At 39.2% G+C, this 18,366-nt stretch overlaps 1 protein-coding gene across 3 annotated transcripts in view; it reads right to left on the bottom strand.

The window, feature by feature from the left end:
• Nucleotides 1-18,366, bottom strand: part of FYB2 (FYN binding protein 2) — a gene marked incomplete at its 3' end in the record, with an annotated part of 132,472 nt that overhangs the window by 61,056 nt on the left and 53,050 nt on the right. For all 3 annotated transcript variants that reach the window (XM_081255579.1, XM_081255578.1, XM_081255580.1), the window contains exon 4: nucleotides 18,128-18,161. In XM_081255579.1, coding sequence (XP_081111705.1) covers nucleotides 18,128-18,161 — 34 coding nt within the window. The remainder of the gene's footprint in view (nucleotides 1-18,127; nucleotides 18,162-18,366) is intronic.

Raw genomic sequence — 18,366 nt, 5'->3', positions numbered from 1 at the left:
CAAACAATAAAATAAAAATAAAGTCCAATTTCACTTAAGAAATTTTAGCCCAAACTCACTAAATACTAAATAAATGAATTAGTCAGCATTAAAATTAACTCAAGAATAACTAAAATTTATTCCAAGACTTCAATGATGGCTCAACATCAGAAAATCTATCTGATGCAAATTATTGCAATTAATCACACTGAAACTGTAAGAGAGGAAAAAAACCCAAATTATTTTAATAGATGCAAAAAAAGCATTTCACATAAATAACTCTCTTAACTAGATTAAATACTAACAAATATCACACTTAATGGCAAAGTGTAATAAACTTCAGCCGATATCTAAACTCTGTTGGGAACTCCTGAAATAGGAAAAAAACCAAATCCATAGAAAACTGGACAAAAGGATATGATAGACATCACAGAAGAGAAAAATGGAATAGTTTATAGAAGTAAATATGCAACCTTATAGTCAGCAGGGAAATGGAGTGAAGACAATGAGAATTTGGTTCTTATCCAACAATTCAGCAAGAATCCCCAAATTAGAAAATAACATCACATTTGGCAAGAACATGGAGAAATAGAAACTCTTTACACTGGTTTGAGAGTATGAATTGACACAGCCATTCTGGGAGACAGTTTTTCAATATCTAGTAAAACTGAAGTTCCTTATTTACTATTGTTTAGCAATTCTACTTTAAGTAAATAACCTAGTGAAACTTGCTTATATTCACCTGGAAATACATGGGATTACCATTGCAGTATCATTTGAAAAGGTGAAAATATAAAACAATCTAAATGTCCCTCAGTAAGAAAATACACAAATTGTGATGCATTCATATGATGAAACATATAAAATATGCAATTATAATGAATAAACTAGATGTACATGCATCATCATTGATAGAATATGAAAACAGCTTGAAAAAATTCAAGTTTTGGAAGGATAAAATGAAATGCTGTTTATACACATCTATAAAATACTGTATCTTTAACAGATATCTGAGTTTGTAGCTGGAGAATAAGAAATACCCTAAATGGATTCACTCCAACATTCACAGTTGGAGTTGTCTCCGGGAAGAAAGAATGAGAAATGGGACTAGGGAATGAAACAAAGGGGACTTCAACAGTATCCACAGCAAATGAAAAATCACTTCTTCACCCCAACTGTGGATAGGAGAGAGAGAGAAAAAAAATCACCCATAATTCTCCCACCTTCACACTAGTGAGCTCTTTGCATTTTGGTATTCTTCCTGATTTTCCCCATATTCTTATAGTTGTTATAGACAATGAAAATGTTGGAGTTCTCTCTTTACTTTTTTCCCTCTATTTATTTTATAAGCATATTCCACCAACTGTTTTCCCATCTATGTTTGACCACTTTAAATATTTCAGGGTTTTTTTTCACAATCTCTGTAATATTTTAAAAGATGTATATGGGTAGTTCATTTTGCTGAAGAGGAAAAATATGAACTCTGATGCACCAGTAATTTCTCCCCTCAACATTTTGTTCCCCTCCCCCTCCATGAAATAATCCAGAGAAACGTTCTTAAATTATAGACCATGCCATACATCTTATGCTCCAATGGCCTAACTATCTCAATGTGTCTATGGTAAATTAACTTTATTAATAAGAAACAATTTGCAGAAATATTGAATGAAGATGTGTAATCAATTTCTTGGACCACTTTTGTCAGAAATGAATAAATATCTGACTTCAGATTATCTCAAAGAATTTCAAGAGAATGTAAAAAAAAAAAAAGTCATCTTTCAGATCAATTGTCTTTGTAGAGAGGCAGTCCCAGGATTAATGTTGAAAGGGAAAAAAGATATTGTACATGTATTTAAACTTCCCTTTTTGTTACCTGAGGATGTCTTTTATCTTTTTCCTGGTCCATTAAAACCAGATTTGAGGGGCTTCCCTGGTAGCGCAGTGGTTAAGAGTCTGTCTGCCGATGCAGGGGACACGGGTTTGTGCCCCAGTCCGGGAGGATCCCACATGCCGCAGAGCGGCTAGGCCCGTGAGCCATGGCCGCTGGGCCTGTGCATCCGGAGCCTGTGCTCCGCAACGGGAGAGGCCACAACAGTGAGAGGCCAGTGTACCGCAAAAAAAAAAAAAAAAAAAAAATTTATCTGAAATCTACCTTGACTTAATACAACATGGGTCAATATAATCAGCTTGGATTGCTGGGAAGAAATAACTCTATAATTTAAATACATCTATGCTTCAATTTCATTGTTTCCACATTTATTAAAACATTCATGTCTCCAGGACTTCAGACGTTATTGGGAGGCAACACAGAATTATAGACAAACTTGGAGCTTGGGGTCAGACATTTGAATTTGAGTCCTATCTCTTCCATTTTCTAGTTTCAAAGTATTGAATAAGTACCTTAAATCCCCAGTTTCCTATTCTATAAAACAGTAATAATAAAATCTACTTTAAAGGTATATTATAGATATTGAATGAAATATTTGCCCTCTGCATATAGGCATCCCACCAAAATTGGGTTAGTAACTTTATTACATTATAAAAATTACAGTATTTTTAAAAAGAAGTGTTGAGGTTTGCATTTTGGAAAGTTCCTTTTATTACTGGCATAGCATCAGTTTCTATCTTTTCTGACTTTCTTGTAGAAAACCTCTAGTAACTTAAATATTACATAATAAAACACGAATGTTTCTTAATGATATCTTCAACAATATCTATGTTCCTGGAGAAACAAGAGCTCCATAAATGCAATGGAAATGTTACAGATGATTTATAAAAGCAGGTATTTTCTAATTGTGTTTGGACGCTTGGAAACCTACCTTCGAAATAGATTTTTGAACAACTAGGGGTCTCTCTGGCTAAAACACAGACTTGTGACCTCCCCTTGTGGTTGTTTCCCCTTGCCATGGCCACCCCTGGGCTACCACCTTCCTTTGGAGAAAATAATTCGTCAACCTCTGTATCAGACTGTACATGCTAGGGAAGCAGCTCATGCAGCTCATTCAAACATCTGCTCATTTGGTCAAACAGAGAAATTGTTCATGACAGGATTAGGTGCTATTTGTTGAGGGTTTACCACGTGTTGGGCACTGTACCTAGATTCATCCCATCCACCTCTCACTGGTCGTGTGGCCTTGAACAGTTAGCTCCTCGGAGCCTTCATTTCTTCATAGGGTCATTGGCGGTTTGATGGGGGAATAACTGAGTTAGCATGTGGGAAATGCCTGAAGGGTACGTTTCCTTTCTCATCTTCTCCTGTGCCACACTGCGTGAGGGTGAGTCAAAAAGTTTCACTGCGAGACAGTTCTGGAAAATCTAAAGAGCTTGCATTAAAGTAGAACGACTGAGACTTGAACAGCAAAACCAGTGAGGCTTTTGCATTGTTTTATTAGGGGTGTGGCCTAAGTTGAAAAATCCAGCTTCTTCCACTTATGTCAATGGCCCACATGTTCTGGAAACAGGAAGAACACTTGTAGCTTAGCCAGCAGCTGCTCTCTGTGACATTCCACAGGTTCCTGGTGACAAGGAAGGATGAGACCATCCGATTTCTCAATTACTCAAAGTCCCAAACTGGGAAAGTTCCTGTTTCCAACAAATACTTCTTGTAAGACTACTCTCCCCATAGGCTTTTCACTTAAGAAATTCTTGAACGAAAGAATTAACTCTTGAATCAAATAACTGATAATTAGACTTTAAAAAATGGCATCCATTCTATCTAACATCGATCTCAAAATGCATTCATGCCAGGTTCACAAAAATGCACAAGAAATTTTAAAGGATTTTTTTTTTCTCAGAAGCTATTCCAGCCTCTGTCTTCTACATATAAGATAGTGGTTAAAGATGAAGCAGTTGAGCAGAATGCTTATAAGGAGACACAGGCTATGGAAAGAGAGGTGTGGGGTTGAATCTCAGCTTTACCTGGCTGTGATCCTGGATTGGTAACTGGACCCAAGTCACTTCTTCCTTTAATCCTCTTTTTTATGAGGATGAGGTGATGTATATTATGCTGTGCTTAGTGCAGTGCTTGGCACAAAGAGTTCACTACTTCCACTTGCACTACTATGTTTACTACCACTTCCACCTCTACACACATCGACCACTTGGATTCAACTTCTACCACCTCTACCACCAGTTCTCCCACTTCTACCATTTTTACAGAACACACACACACCTCTGCATACACATCTTTGTATATCATGCCTATATTTTATGAATCATATATATGTTTATGCATATACACATGTATACACGTGTTTGTATGCAGGCCTAATTCTACTATTGCATGTTTCATAACCTTACAGATTCTACTATGACGTCTACAACCAACAGTAACAACAAACAACATATACAGGGCCTCCAATGTCATTCAGCCCTTGGCAGTAGGTATTTCTTTGTTTCCAATTCATGAATGGATAACCCAATTCTTTCTATAAAGGGCCATAAAAGTACGACGACTGGGATGGTTAATTTTATGTGGCCACAGTGTGTCCTGATAAATATTATTTCTGATGTGTCTGGAGGGTGTTTCTGGAGGAAGTCAGCATTTGCATCAGTGGGCTCAGCAGAGCAGACTGCCCTCTCTAATGTGAGTAGGCACGAGGCGTCCACTGAGGGTCTGAATAGAACAAAAGCAGAAGCAAAGAATTCACTCAATTTTTCCTGCCTCACTTATTGAGTTGGGACATGTCAACTCATCTTCTCTTGCCTTGGACTACGATTTACACCATTGGCTCCCCTGGTTCTCAGGCTGTTGGACTTGGAATTACACCACTGGCTTTCCTGTTTACAGATGGAAGATCATGGGATTTCTTAGCCTCAATATTGTGTAAGCCATTTCCTCATCCTTTTTTTTTTTAACTTATTTACTTATTTCTTGGCTGTGTTGGGTCTTCATTGCTGCACACGGGCTTTCTCTAGTTGTGGCGAGCAGGGGCTACTCTTCGCTGCAGTGCACGGGCTTCTCATTGTGGTGGCTTCTCTTGTTGCGGAGCACAGGCTCTAGGCGTGTGGGCTTCAGTAGTCGTGGCATGCGGGTTCAGTAGTTGTGGCACACGGGCTTAGTTGCTCTCTGGCATGTGGGATCTTCCCGGACCAGGGCTCGAACCCATGTCCCCTGCATTGGCAGGCAGATTCTTAACCACTGCACCACCAGGGAAGTCACGAATTCCTCATACTTAATGATTAAATAAATATTATATATGTAATATATACTTATATATATGTAATATATAAGTATATAAAATATATGTGCTACTACTGGTTCTGTTTCTCTGGAGAACCCTGACTAATACAATGACCAAGTAAATGTTATTAAAGTGATCCCAGTTTCGGGAGTATTACTAACTCTGAAGCTACTTTGTCAAACCATTGATCTCATTCAAAAGGAGGGCATGTCAACAATAATGATAGCTAATAATTATTACACACTTACTAGTGCCAGGCACTGTTTCAAGTATATGTATCAATTTGTTTGATTCTCATTTGAACCTATGAAGATACTGTCATTCTTTCCATGTTCAGATGAGAAAACTGAGGCACAATGCATGGTCACAGAGTAGTAAGCAGCAGAGCAGAGATTAGAAGCCAGATATTTGAGTCCAGAATCTGGGGTCCTAACCATTCTGCTGGAGACAGTCTCGGAAAAAGGGAAGTGCCAGCTGAAGTCAAAAAGAGCATGAGCAGCTCCACTGCAGTGGAAGTCATCACAAGAGGAGGTCATTGGCACACACAGCAGAGAGGCCCCCAGATGACAAAACAAACTATGAAGCAAAGCCATGATGAGAAACAATCACATGTGCTGATGATGGGAATGTACAAAAGATCTGAGATTTCTCATTCGTTAACTCACACGCCCTCATTCCCTCTTTGACCAAACTCTATTCATGCTAATGTTAGGTATGTTCTCTCCTTGAATCCTCTCAGTAGCACTATGAGACATTTTACACATGTGGAAACTAAGGCTTGGAGATATTCAGTACTTGCCCAAGATAGCACCATTGTGGGTCCAGAAACCAGGCCTTCTAATTCCTAGTCCATGCTCTTTTCCTCTAAACTACTAGTCACTCTAGAACCAAGGAGGAACTAAAATGAAAATGATGAAGCCCAGGTTGATGGTGAAAGTCAAGGAGCTAACAAGTGAGTTTTGGATATTTTTCAAAATATCATTAGGCTGATCCAATGGTTTCACAGATCAATTCCTCTATATAATAGTCACTTATATTGGGAACATGTGAGAGGGAAGTTACTATACTTCTCTATGCCTGACATTATCATCTATAAGAGAACAGTAATACTTAACCTGTATTTTGAGGTTAAGGCAGAATCTATGAAATCACTGCTGAACTTAGGAGTGACTCTTTAAAAGCACTCTGACTTCTACTAATGCAACCATGAAAGCAATTTCTCAATAATCCAGTGGCAACTTCCACAGCATGAACAAAAGATGACCTCAAGCCTTCATTTTCATTATTAAGGTCAAGCTTTAAAATATCTGAATTTCAAATTTCAGGGTGTCTGCTTTGAAGTGCGCCATCATATCTGAGAGCATCTGTTTTAAGAAGTAGAAGGCAAGGTCACCCTCTGAGCTGCTGGCAGACTTTCCTAGGAGACCAGCCTCCTGACTCCCAGCTGCTTCCTGTAGCCCTAGACCTCATTACAGACAAACCCTGTTACTTCAAACACACGACAAATCGCTACCATTTATCAAGTGTTTACAACATTGCTGGGTACTTTGTAGAATTATAGATATTTATTTCAATCCTCACAGCAACCCTAAAAGGTAGGATTTATTGATTTCTCCATTTTCCCATGTGAAGAAATAGGAGGCCCAGAGATATTAAATAACTCTTCTAAGATCACACAGATAGTGTGGTGCTCAAAATATAAGCCCAAGGCTATCTGACCTGACCCCAAAGTCTATGCTCTTAACCCCTTATAACAACTCCCTGGATCTTCTCATTTTCAAGTATTGCTATGTCATTCGATTTAAACAAATTTCATTTATGTATCTGGTAAGAAAGAAGTATTTGATTCTCCCTCTGCTTTCAAAGAATTTATAATTTAGACAGGGAAGTGAACTACACCCAAGGATCTGGAAACTAACAAAAAACAGACTGAATATAATAGAGTCGCAAGTTAAGAACCATCTAAGTCCATTCTGTTATTCAGCCAGCATTTGTTGAACTGTTATTACATGCTACACTGCCTTGTATACATGCTACCACTATACATTCCAATTATGTCAAATTACCTGTGATTCCTGGACACACCAGGAGGTTTCCTGCCTCTGTGCTTTTTTTTTTTTTTTTTTTTTGCGGTACACAGGCCTCTCACTGCTGTGGGCTCTCCCGCTGCGGAGCACAGGCTCCTGACGCGCAGGCTCAGCGGCCATGGCTCACGGGCCCAGCCGCTCCGCGGCATGTGGGATCCTTCTGGACCAGGGCACGAACCCGTGTCCCCTGCATCGGCAGGCGGACTCCCAACCACTGCGCCACCAGGGAAGCCCCTCTGTGCTTTTGTATGTGTGGTTCCCCTGCTTGTAATGTCCTAACCTCCAATGTCCTTTTCACAAACTCCCACTTGTTCTTTAAAGCACTAAGTGTTATTTTCTCTGGTCCTTCTACAGTCTATTCTCCACACAGCAGCCAGGATGATCTTTTCCATAAAAAGGAACGAAATTGAGTTACTTGTAGTGAGGTGGATGGACCTAGAGTCTGTCATACAGAGTGAAGTAAGTCATAAAGAGAAAAATAAATACCGTATGCTAACACATATATATGGAATCTAAAAAAAATAAATGGTTCTGATGAACCTAGGGGCAGGACAGGAATAAAGACGCAGATGTCGAGAATGGACTTGAGGACACTGGGAGGGGGAAAGGTAAGCTGGGACGAAGTGAGAGAGTGGCATGGACATATATACACTACCAAATATAAAATAGATAGCTAGTGGGAAGCAGCCGCATAGCACAGGGAGATCAGCTTGGTGCTTTGTGACCACCTAGAGGGGTGAGATAGGGAGGATGGGAGGGAGGGAGACGCAAGAGGGAGGGGATATGGGGATATATGTATATGTATAGCTGATTCACTTTGTTATAAAGCAGAAACTAACACACCATTGTAAAACAATTATACTCCAATAAAGATGTTAAAAAATTTTTTTTAAAGATAACTTAGACCTTGTCACAATCCTGCTTGAGATTCTTAATTAAAAACAACAACAAAACCATCAAACGCTTCACCTTTACGATCTCATTCCTAGTAACCTCTCCAAACCCCTGTCCTGCCACCCTCTCCCTCCCTCATTACACTCTAACCACACTGGCCTCCTTTCTGTTTTGCAAGGATACTATCCTCTCTCCTACCTCAAGGACTTTGCAAATGCTGTTCCTGCTTCCCAGAATGCTCCTGTATGGCCAGCTGCCTCTCAACCACGAGGTCTCACCTTAGATGTATGGACGAAGAAAGTCACCTGCCGTATCAGTAAAAAAAGCATGTTGCGGCCATCAGGCCACTGCACCCCCCCACCCACACACACACACTTCCTGACTGTGCACCCTGAGGGGATTAAAGATGGAGAAAACAGGATTCTGGCCTTAGGTAAGTTAAGGTGCATATCACAGGAATGATTTCAATGAACCCAGGCTCTTGAAACTTCCCATACAGAAAAGCGCTAAATTCATTCACTTGAGATTTTTGTTTTTCCTTTAATTAGTAGAAATCTTTTGATGTTCAACTACCTGATGTTTGCAAAACTCCTCTATACCCTGGCTCTTCCCTTACCTCTTGGGAACAGTCTTTCAGAGCTATCTGAGAGGCTGTCACCCCGGCTTCAGTCCTCAACAAGTCCGCCAAATAAAACACAATTCTCAGCTTTTAGGTTGTGCATTATTTTTCAGTCGACAGACATCACCTTCAAGAAAGTCCTTCTCCTGCTACCTTTTCCTGAGAGCCCTCTTCCCCACCTGTTTCCGTCTACCATAATTCTTTGCTTTATACCATTCTTAATAGTTGTCATAAATTTTTAAATTATTTCATTACTTTTATTAGTTTAATTCTGTCTCTTTTACTCTGGGGTCTTATACTGTATCACTCACTGCTGGGTCCCCAGTGACTGACACTACAGGCTCCAGTGATCTGGGTCCTCCTCTGATGCTCACAGAAATACTGAAAACTCCTACTAGATGGACAGGTAGATGATGTCATATCATTAATTTTTTCATTGAGCTCCTCTGTGCCAGGCACTGTTCTAGAATATAAAGGCAAATGAGAGACAAGGTCCTTGAACTCAAGACTCTCATGGTCTCAAATAACACAGAAAATAAATAACTAGAATAAACATTATCATTAGAAGCATTAATAAATACTAACAGAAGAATAAAGCAGCCTTATATATGGAATAGATAGTATCTTGGGAGAGAAAACATGAGCTACAGTCAGGGAGGCTGACATTTCAGCATTTATCATTACCTTACATTAATTATACCATCATTTGACTATTTATTTTTCTTCCCAGCTAAAATGTATGCGTCATGAGGGCAGAGACTTTTTTGTTTTCTGTTGGATTACCAGCATTTAAATGATGTCTGGCACATACTTGGGGTGCAAAAAAGATTAATTGAATGAATGAACAATCGAACAAATCCTGCATGATGAGGAGTCATCAGGTGAAGATCTGGGAAAAGACCACTCTATACAAAGGAAAAAGCAAGTATTTCTGCCTGGTAAGAACACGCTTGTTGTATCTGCAGAGAAGCCAAAAGGCCAGTGGGCTGAAGACAGTGAACAAGGGAAAGAGGAGGTTAGGAGAGGAGTAAAGAGCAGCCAGAATGACAGGACCTTCTTGGTCCTTGTAAAGAGTTTGGGACTTTTAAATTTTATTCTAAATGTAAAATGGAGGTGAAGTTCTCAATGATTAGTTTGATTAAATTAATATCAATAGTTAATTCAGAGTGTAATGGGTCCACCAAAGAGAGGGAAGAGAGGAGAGAGGGCTAAAATAATAAGGACAAGCTTGTTGGTGGAGTGTCACTTGCTGGATGCTAGACTAAAAAGGAGAAAAGAGAGGATTTCATGTAAATCCACATCTTCATACGGCAGGAACCCTTACATGATACACAAGGGCAAATGAAGAGGTCAGATCATCCTCATTATTCGGCTTTGTTTAAATTAGAAAGATATGATATAGCATGTACAATCAATGCAAAATATACAGATAGAGTCTTGGAATGTTTAGTTATATCAAAGTCCATAGAGGGTAATTCATTCTATCTGTCCATCCTTCTCCCCATCAGTCTGTTTATCTGTCACTCCATTGGTCCATCACCTACTTAGTTAGTACATAATTATTACTTGCATGTCTACTTCCTGGGGAAACAAAGGTGAAAAAGACATGATCCATTCCCTCACTGAGTTTACAGTCTAACAGAAATGTCCCAAAATCCCTCATGTTGAAAAAATTTTGACACAGGACACTGTGGTTGAAAATATAAACACACAGTTCTGAGTTCACAACCTGGATAAGCTCTGTATTATCTTATATTTTAGGTCAAGTCATGAAATGTCTCTGAGCCCATGGTTTCTCCTCTACAAAATGGGAATATTAGTTTTGCCCTCTTAAAATGGTTATGGGGTTCAAATGAGTCTAACAGATATAAAGGGCTGAGCAATGCCCAGGATGTGCCCAGTAACCAAAGATTAGTTTTCACTCTACTTTTCTGAATATACCTATGCACACAAAAATGCTCCAAGTCTACAACTTGTGACTGTCTGATTTCTTCCTAAATCATGACCTTTTCCTTATCAACTGAATGCTACCAAAGAGAGAAGACACCGCTTGACTCTAAACACTTTCCACTGTAGCCAGCCTCCCTCACACAGATCTTTCTGCAAAGAGAAAATGAAATCCTAAGGCCACAAGTCTGTTTCTTTTATATATAATATTATTTCCATTTTATTCACAAACTCATTTTTAATTAGAAAGAACTGGACCATAGGCAATGAGGACAGTGTAAGGGGTGAATCCACAGCTATGCCACACATGAGATGCTGTAAATATTCATCAATTACCAAACAAAAAGCGAGGAGGCCAGGAGTCTCTTAAACCTTGCCCTCTTTTGTCACAGGTAAGAGTCCCATGCGAATCCACAGTAAGGCACCTGGGAGGCTGTGTTCTGGAGTTGGGCTGACCAGGTCAGACCCCAGCACTGCTGATCCAGTTGCATCTTCCTGACTCTATGGTTAGAGAGTCCACTAACCACTTACTTCATGGGGTGGTTGCGGTTGGGAGTTTTAAAATGAAAGTGGGACCTAAACATCGGGCACAAGGTTTTGTCTATAAAAAGTGCTCAATAAGTAGAATCTTTAGGTGATTTTTTTTAAAAGGAGGAAAACCTAAAAACATGAAAGAAGAGAAAGAGCCTAAATAAATCCACTGTTCCCACCACCCTTGCCCTTGTGAAAGGCAGACCGAACAGTGGACTTGGTATGTCCCTAAAGTCCAATTAAAAAGGGATAATAAGAAGTTATTGAAGTGGCTTGAGCTGAAGCCACCTGAGTGTTCTGGATCTAAAAATTAATAAAGGCACAGGCTTAAAAAAAAAAAAAGTCCTTCTCTTTATTTTTGCCCCAAAGTGACTCAGTTTAACACACTGGGACCTTGGGGCCAACTTTCACATTCCAGATATCATTATGAGGAGCCTACTTTGCTGTTGGTCATTGGAGCAGATCTATACTAGTATTAACTACCTAAAATGCAGCCATTCATGAAACAGCACTGTAGTTACAAACGATTTAAAAACTAGCCTTCAGAAGTTCTAGTGTTACATGCATACAGTACAACGACATGCTTCTTTTGTTAAATAGAAACCAATTCCCAATAGCTTTTAGGAAAGTTCCATCTTGTGCTGAGCACTCATGATGTGCCAAGCACATTGTTAAATACCAACAGTGATGGAAATAGCACATCACCTACAAGTTCTAGATTCCTCTCTTTCCCTCCCATCTCACTCACCACAGCTGATCCAGCAATTGCTGGCTTTCCTTTAAAACATAACTTGAATCCATTCATTTCTTTATCTCCATTTCTACCCCCTTGTCCATGTCAAGTTATTTAACCTCTCTGTGACTCAGTTTTCTCATCTATAAAATATATAATAGCTTCATCTACTTCTTAAAGATTGTCACAAATGGAATCATGTATATACTTAGAACAGACACCATATCAGTGTTGATCGCTATTTTTAATGTTATTGTCATTGTTTCATTGTCACAATGGCTTCCTAGGCTGTCTGCCTATTTCCACCTGCTTCTCCACTAAAGTTAGTATTTATACAGCATCCAGATTGATCTTTACAAAATAAATGTCACCTCATGTCACTGCCTGGCTTAAAAACACTCCTCTGGCTTCCCAATGCATTTAGAGTAAAATCCAAACTCATTCCATGGCTCCCAAGAACCACCACCACCATTCCCCTAGAGCACTGTGTTTTAGCTGTGCTCCCTGCCATTCTGGTTCTTGAAATGTGTAGAGGACGGTTCTTGAGAATTCGCCCCAGCTGTTCCCTCTCCTGGAACATCTTCTAGACCTTCCATAACTGGGTCCTCATCATTCAGGTCTCAGCCCAAATGTCACCACCTCAGGGAGGCTTTTCTTGATCATCCTACACCTCCTTTATTTCACTCCCAACCCCCTGTTATTATCCTACTATGCTTTAAATGTTTTTCTTTATAGAAGCAGACTCACAGAGATAGAAAACAAACTAGTGGTTACCATTTGGGAGGGGCAATATATGGGTGGGGAAGTAGGAGGTACAAACTATCAGGTGTAAGATAAGCTACAAGAATGTATTGTACAAAAAAGGGAATACAGTCAATATTTTGTAATAACTGTAAGTGGAGTGTAACCTTCAAAACTTGTATAAAAATTTTTTTTCTTTATAACACTTACCACTATTCAAATAAGGACTACAGCTTCATCTTATTTGGCCACCATGTCATTTCTCTGTTATCATCATTATTTTACTTGAATGCTTTAGGAAAGACATTTATTCCCCAGGTTCTATTCTTCCCAGTTGTCTAATACAGGTCCTAGACATAGTCACATAATCTGCTCAGCCCTAGAAGATGCTTGTGTTTCCCACTCTGCATGGGGAAGAAATATCAAAAACCAAACACAAAAGTATGTTCCAAAGTACTAGGTTGAAGGAGGCCATCCAGAAGATTGAAAATAGGCTTATATTATCTTTTAAAGATGATCATCAAAATGAAAATACAAAATTAAAAGTCCGGAAGAGAATATGGTGGAATCCTGAGATCCATGCACAGACCCTCGCACGAGAAACAGTGTACTGTCTGAATCTTTTCTACTCCTGAACTAAATAGCCTCTCCCTGCCTTAGTGTCTAAGTCAGAGATTCCCTGACTCAGGACTACCCTCTGACTCTTCTTAATAGGAGAAAACCCATATTGATAGCTAATGAATAAAATATTAGCCAACTCTGCTAAGTACTGACATAGACCCAGGGCTGATTGCTGCCCTGGGACTACCCTGCTTTGCTCACAAACACAAATAGGAGCTGCTTATTCAAGAGGCATGCCAACCAGCTTGTTTTGCACGAAAGAGTGATGACAAAGGATAAACTCCAAAGATAATGTGATATTAATATTCCAGAGATAAGAAGAAATGGACAGGCCAAGAGTTGAAGAAACAAAGATGCATTGATCATCTTCTGTGTACTCCATGCTTTATATAATTTATTTCATTTAGTCTTTGGGACAATCAATGAAGTTTATTTTACTATGTTCACTTTACAGACACGCACATCAAAACTCTGAGCTGTTGAATGACTTGTGTAAAACAGAGTGGTTGAACCCACGCTAATCTGACTGCAGACCTGTACTTGCTCCATTACACAATGCTGCTTATATTTAATACACAATATAGAGTGGCTCAGAAGTAAAAATGGCTATTCTAAATGCACTGAGTTCCTAACAAGAGGATTACAAAATATATCCACAGAAATACAGTGAAAACACAAAGACTCCCGTTTTACGAATAATGGTTGAAAACAATGACAGTTTGAGATTAGAGAAGAAAATAGTCCTTAGATGTTTTAAAAACTGTCATGTAAAGGAGTAAAGACAACATCCATTATACCAATGAATAGATCTTGGAGGGATGGTTGGGAATCTAGAGTAAGGAAGTCATTTCTTTTTCCAGCCCAACTTGAAGGACTTTTGAATAAACAAACGAACAAATGTGTGTGTAGGTACATGTAAGATATTTTATACACTGCTGTATTCTCAATGTATATAAGAGGGCTTAGCATATAGTAGATGCTCAGTAAATATATGTTCAGTGGATAAAATCTGGCCCAACAAAGAAAAACACTGGACTCTCCAGGCAATGAGCTCCCCATCAAAGGATTTTTGAAGAGACTAAGGTTCTGAGCATGAATTCTTGCCTTTGGTGGGAGGTTGTATAACAGCCAAGTAAACGTTATTGAGCACTCTCTAGATGCTAGGTAATGCACTAAACACTTTACAATCATTACTTCATTTAACCAACACCACAATTGCATGAGTTAGGAACTATCAATATCCCATTTTACATAAGTAGAACCTGAGGTTTGCAGAGGTTAAGGCATTTGTCCAGCACTACATAGGTGTTAAATGGTAAGGCTTAGATGAAAAGCCCAGATTTTTGTTAACATTATGCTCTAATGGCCTAGCTGCATTAGATAATTGCCAGGTCTCCTTCCAGTAATAAGATCTGACATATTCTATTTCTAATCTAATATCTTTATTGAAAATTAATACCATGAACATGAAAGATGTTCTTCCCAAACAAGCACCAGTTTCCATAGAAGTTGTATCTAAGGCGGCTTAGCATCATGGCATTTACTTGTTCAAACTAATTTCTTATCATTGACAAGATAAAATTCAAAATCCTTAGCATGGTACTTAATATATTTCAGGATCTAATGTCATCTCTTACTTTTACACATCAGCATACTTCTTTTGTCTGTTTATATCCTCTTTTTTATTACTACCACCTTGCTTTCAATCATGTTCTAGCTCTATACTGAACATACATTGCTCTGTCCTTTAGTCCATCCATCTGTCCATCCATCCATCCATCCATCTACCAACTACCAGTCAAGAATGTGGTTATTTCTGGAGACAAAACCCTGCCCTCACCTATCTTACAGTCACACAAAAGGGAACAAATAAGTAAGCCTACCTAATCCTGACCTATCATACAGGATACATCTCAAGGTTTTTTTCCTTCTATGAAGCCACGCCTAAGTATTCTGGTGCCTCTTCATCTCTTGTCTTTCAGTCTTATAGCAGTATGGCCCATATCATAACCGAAGTATAGTGAGTCTCATTTTAGATGAGGTTAGGTTCTAAAGTCTGTGAAAGGACAGAATAGTGAAACTGTCCTTGTAAATCCCTTAGGAAGAAGGTGTCACATTAGAGGCTGACTACAGTTTCCCAATACTTGCCTATCACAGCAAGTTTGCCCCCCATGTTGAAATGGATGTTTAAAGTGCCGGAGAAGGAGTCAGCTTAGTTTAGAGCCAAGCTGTAGGGAAAATGCATATCTAGCTGAACACTAGATGATGAGTGTGCTGAATCACACTCATAATCATACTGAGATGCTCACAGTACTTGAGGCAAGAGGGAATTAAGACTGACTCAGAGCACAGCAGAATTACATTGTCCCCTCAAACTGTGATACTGAGGCCCATGTTCATTGAGTAAATAGTGCAAATCATCTCCCAAGCCTTCTAAATTTTTTTCTCTCTTTCATATAAATGCACATCGAAGGCGGCTCCACTGATCTACCTCATGCCATCCTTGAACTCTTTCAAACAGACAACTGAACCAGGAGTTCCTAGAGCACATGAATCTTTTCTAGCATCATTCAGTCTGTTCCTTGTTGAACAAGAGCTCGTATCAATTCCTTGGTGTACAAGATCCTCCATGATTTGGTCCCTGTCTCCCTCCCATTTCTTTCCATTCCTTACTATACTTTCTACGCTCTAACTCAAGTAGTTCTAGTTTCCAAAAGAAGACTTGTTACTCCACACTTCCTGCCTCTGCCTATAGTGTACCTTCCCATGTTTTCCAACAGATGTTTATCCTCAATACTTATTTCAGATGTTTCCTCTTCACTGTTAGGTTGATTGAATTAATGCCCCTATTCTTTACCCCTTCATGGATCCCTGCCCACTGCCATGTAAAGCTTCAATGCCCTCCCACTCTGACTCAGTATCAGCAAAACTGTCTAGATAGTCTTCAACATGTGAGCCACACCAGCTGAGCCCAGCCCAGATCAGCCAAACCCACAGTCACTTTGTATACTGTTGATGTTCTGTTGGTATTATGCAGTATTACTGTAGCAATAGACAACTCATGTTTTCTATAAAGACTTGCCTGACCCTTCCAAGGAAAAATGATCCCTCTGCATTTTTGCAACCTCTGAAATGTATACCTTTCTCTATTACAAAATGTAACACATTCTACTATTATAAACATTTAATGAATGAATAAGTAGTATGATTATTTATTTTTATGTTTAGTTCTCCTTCTAAGACTGACCTTCTTGAGAACAGGAGCATCCTTGTGAAGGAGTTTGTATAGTAAAAATAGTTTGGGCATACCTGTTAGTACAGCCACTATGGAAAACAGTATGATGCTTCCTTGAAAACTTAAAAATTGAACTGCCATATGATCCAGAAATCCTATACCTTAGTATACACCTGAAGGAAACAAAAACAGGATCTCAAAGAAATACCTGTGCTCCCATGTTCATTGCAGCATTAGTCACAATAGCCAAGATATGGATGGACACCTAAGTGTCCACAGATGAATGGGTAGAGAAGATATGAGATATATACATATATATATATATAATCCATATATTATATATATAAATGTGTAAATGCGATAATGTTATAGATATACAAATGTAATATTATAAATGTGATATATATATATATGCACACATTTATATATGGAATATTATTCAGCCTTGAAAAAGAAGGCCATCTTGCCATCTGCACAGACATGGATGAACCCTGAAGGCATTATGCTAAGTAAGATAAGTCAGACAGAGAAAGACAAATACTGCATGATATCACTTATATGCGGAATCTTAAAAAGAAAAACAGAACTTGTAAAAGCAGAAAATAGAATGGTGGTTACCAAGGGCTGGGGAATGGAGAAATTGGAGATGTTGTTTAAGAGTACAAACTTGCAACCTGTAGATAAATAAGTTCTGGAGATTCAATGCACAACATAGGGATTACAGTAAAAAAAAAAAAAGCTATATTATAAACTCAAAGCTGCTGAGAGACTAGATTTTTAACTGTTTGAAGCACAAAAAAAGAAATAATTATGCAAGGTGATAAAGGTGTTAGCTAATACTACCGTAGTAATAATATTGTAATATATAAGTGTCTTGAACCAATACACTGTGTACCTCAAACTTATACAACGTTATATATCCATTTTATCTCAGTTAAAAAAATAGTTTGGGCACACCTGGGTTGGAATCATGCCTCTGCCAGTAACAAACTTTCTGAGGCCAACCATTTTTAGCTGTAAAATGAGGACAGGGGCAGCAACTTTGCAGCGTTCTTGAGAAGAGGAAGTGAGAACATCTGTATACAGTAGCCAGCTTGATGCATGACACATCAGAGGGCTCAACAGATAGTATGTGGCTGAGTGATTAATGGACTGACACTTCATGGCCAAAGTCTTACGAGTGCACCAAAACCAGAAGGTCCTTTGTCCCATTAGCGATTCCTAACATCACACCGGCTGCCCACAGCACTCTGTGGCCTCTAATCTGATTTATTACTACAGAGGCTGATGTTTCAATTTACTGAACCCAACTGTATCATAAGTAAAAGGACCTCAGATGACCATCTTGGCAACTTAACGCCAGCCTGGTTTTTAAATGCAGTTTATTTAATCTCTCATTTAATCTAAAGTTGCAGTTTGGTGCTTATAAATCTGCTCTTCCTGCAACTCTTCTGAGAAATACAGACACCTGGCATGTGCTTATTGCCTGCTTTTGGGCAGGCTAAGCAGCCTCCTTGATGGGCTATGCTCTTACACAATTGAAAAATGGGTACTCACCTCTCTGGAGGCAGGTCGCCTTCCTCCCCAGCTGCTGCAAGAGCAAGAGGCAGGGTGAAAAAGAGGGGTTTCAGTGGCAGCCTATTGAAGTGAATTGTTTGTGCAATGACCACACCCCGCCACCTCCTCCCCCCACCCCGAGACAAAACGTAGAAGGGCAGCTTACCTGTGCCCCAAGCCGCCCCTCCCCCTGGCATCTGGGGACCGTGGGTCCTGCATGCAGTGTTCACCTACACTTT

The sequence above is a fragment of the Mesoplodon bidens genome, assembly GCF_964165515.1.
Source record: "Mesoplodon bidens genome assembly, chromosome: 2".
Taxonomy (NCBI): domain Eukaryota; kingdom Metazoa; phylum Chordata; class Mammalia; order Artiodactyla; family Ziphiidae; genus Mesoplodon; species Mesoplodon bidens.
The sequence above is the reverse complement of the archived record's forward strand: the minus strand, read 5'-3'. Positions and strand labels throughout refer to the sequence as shown.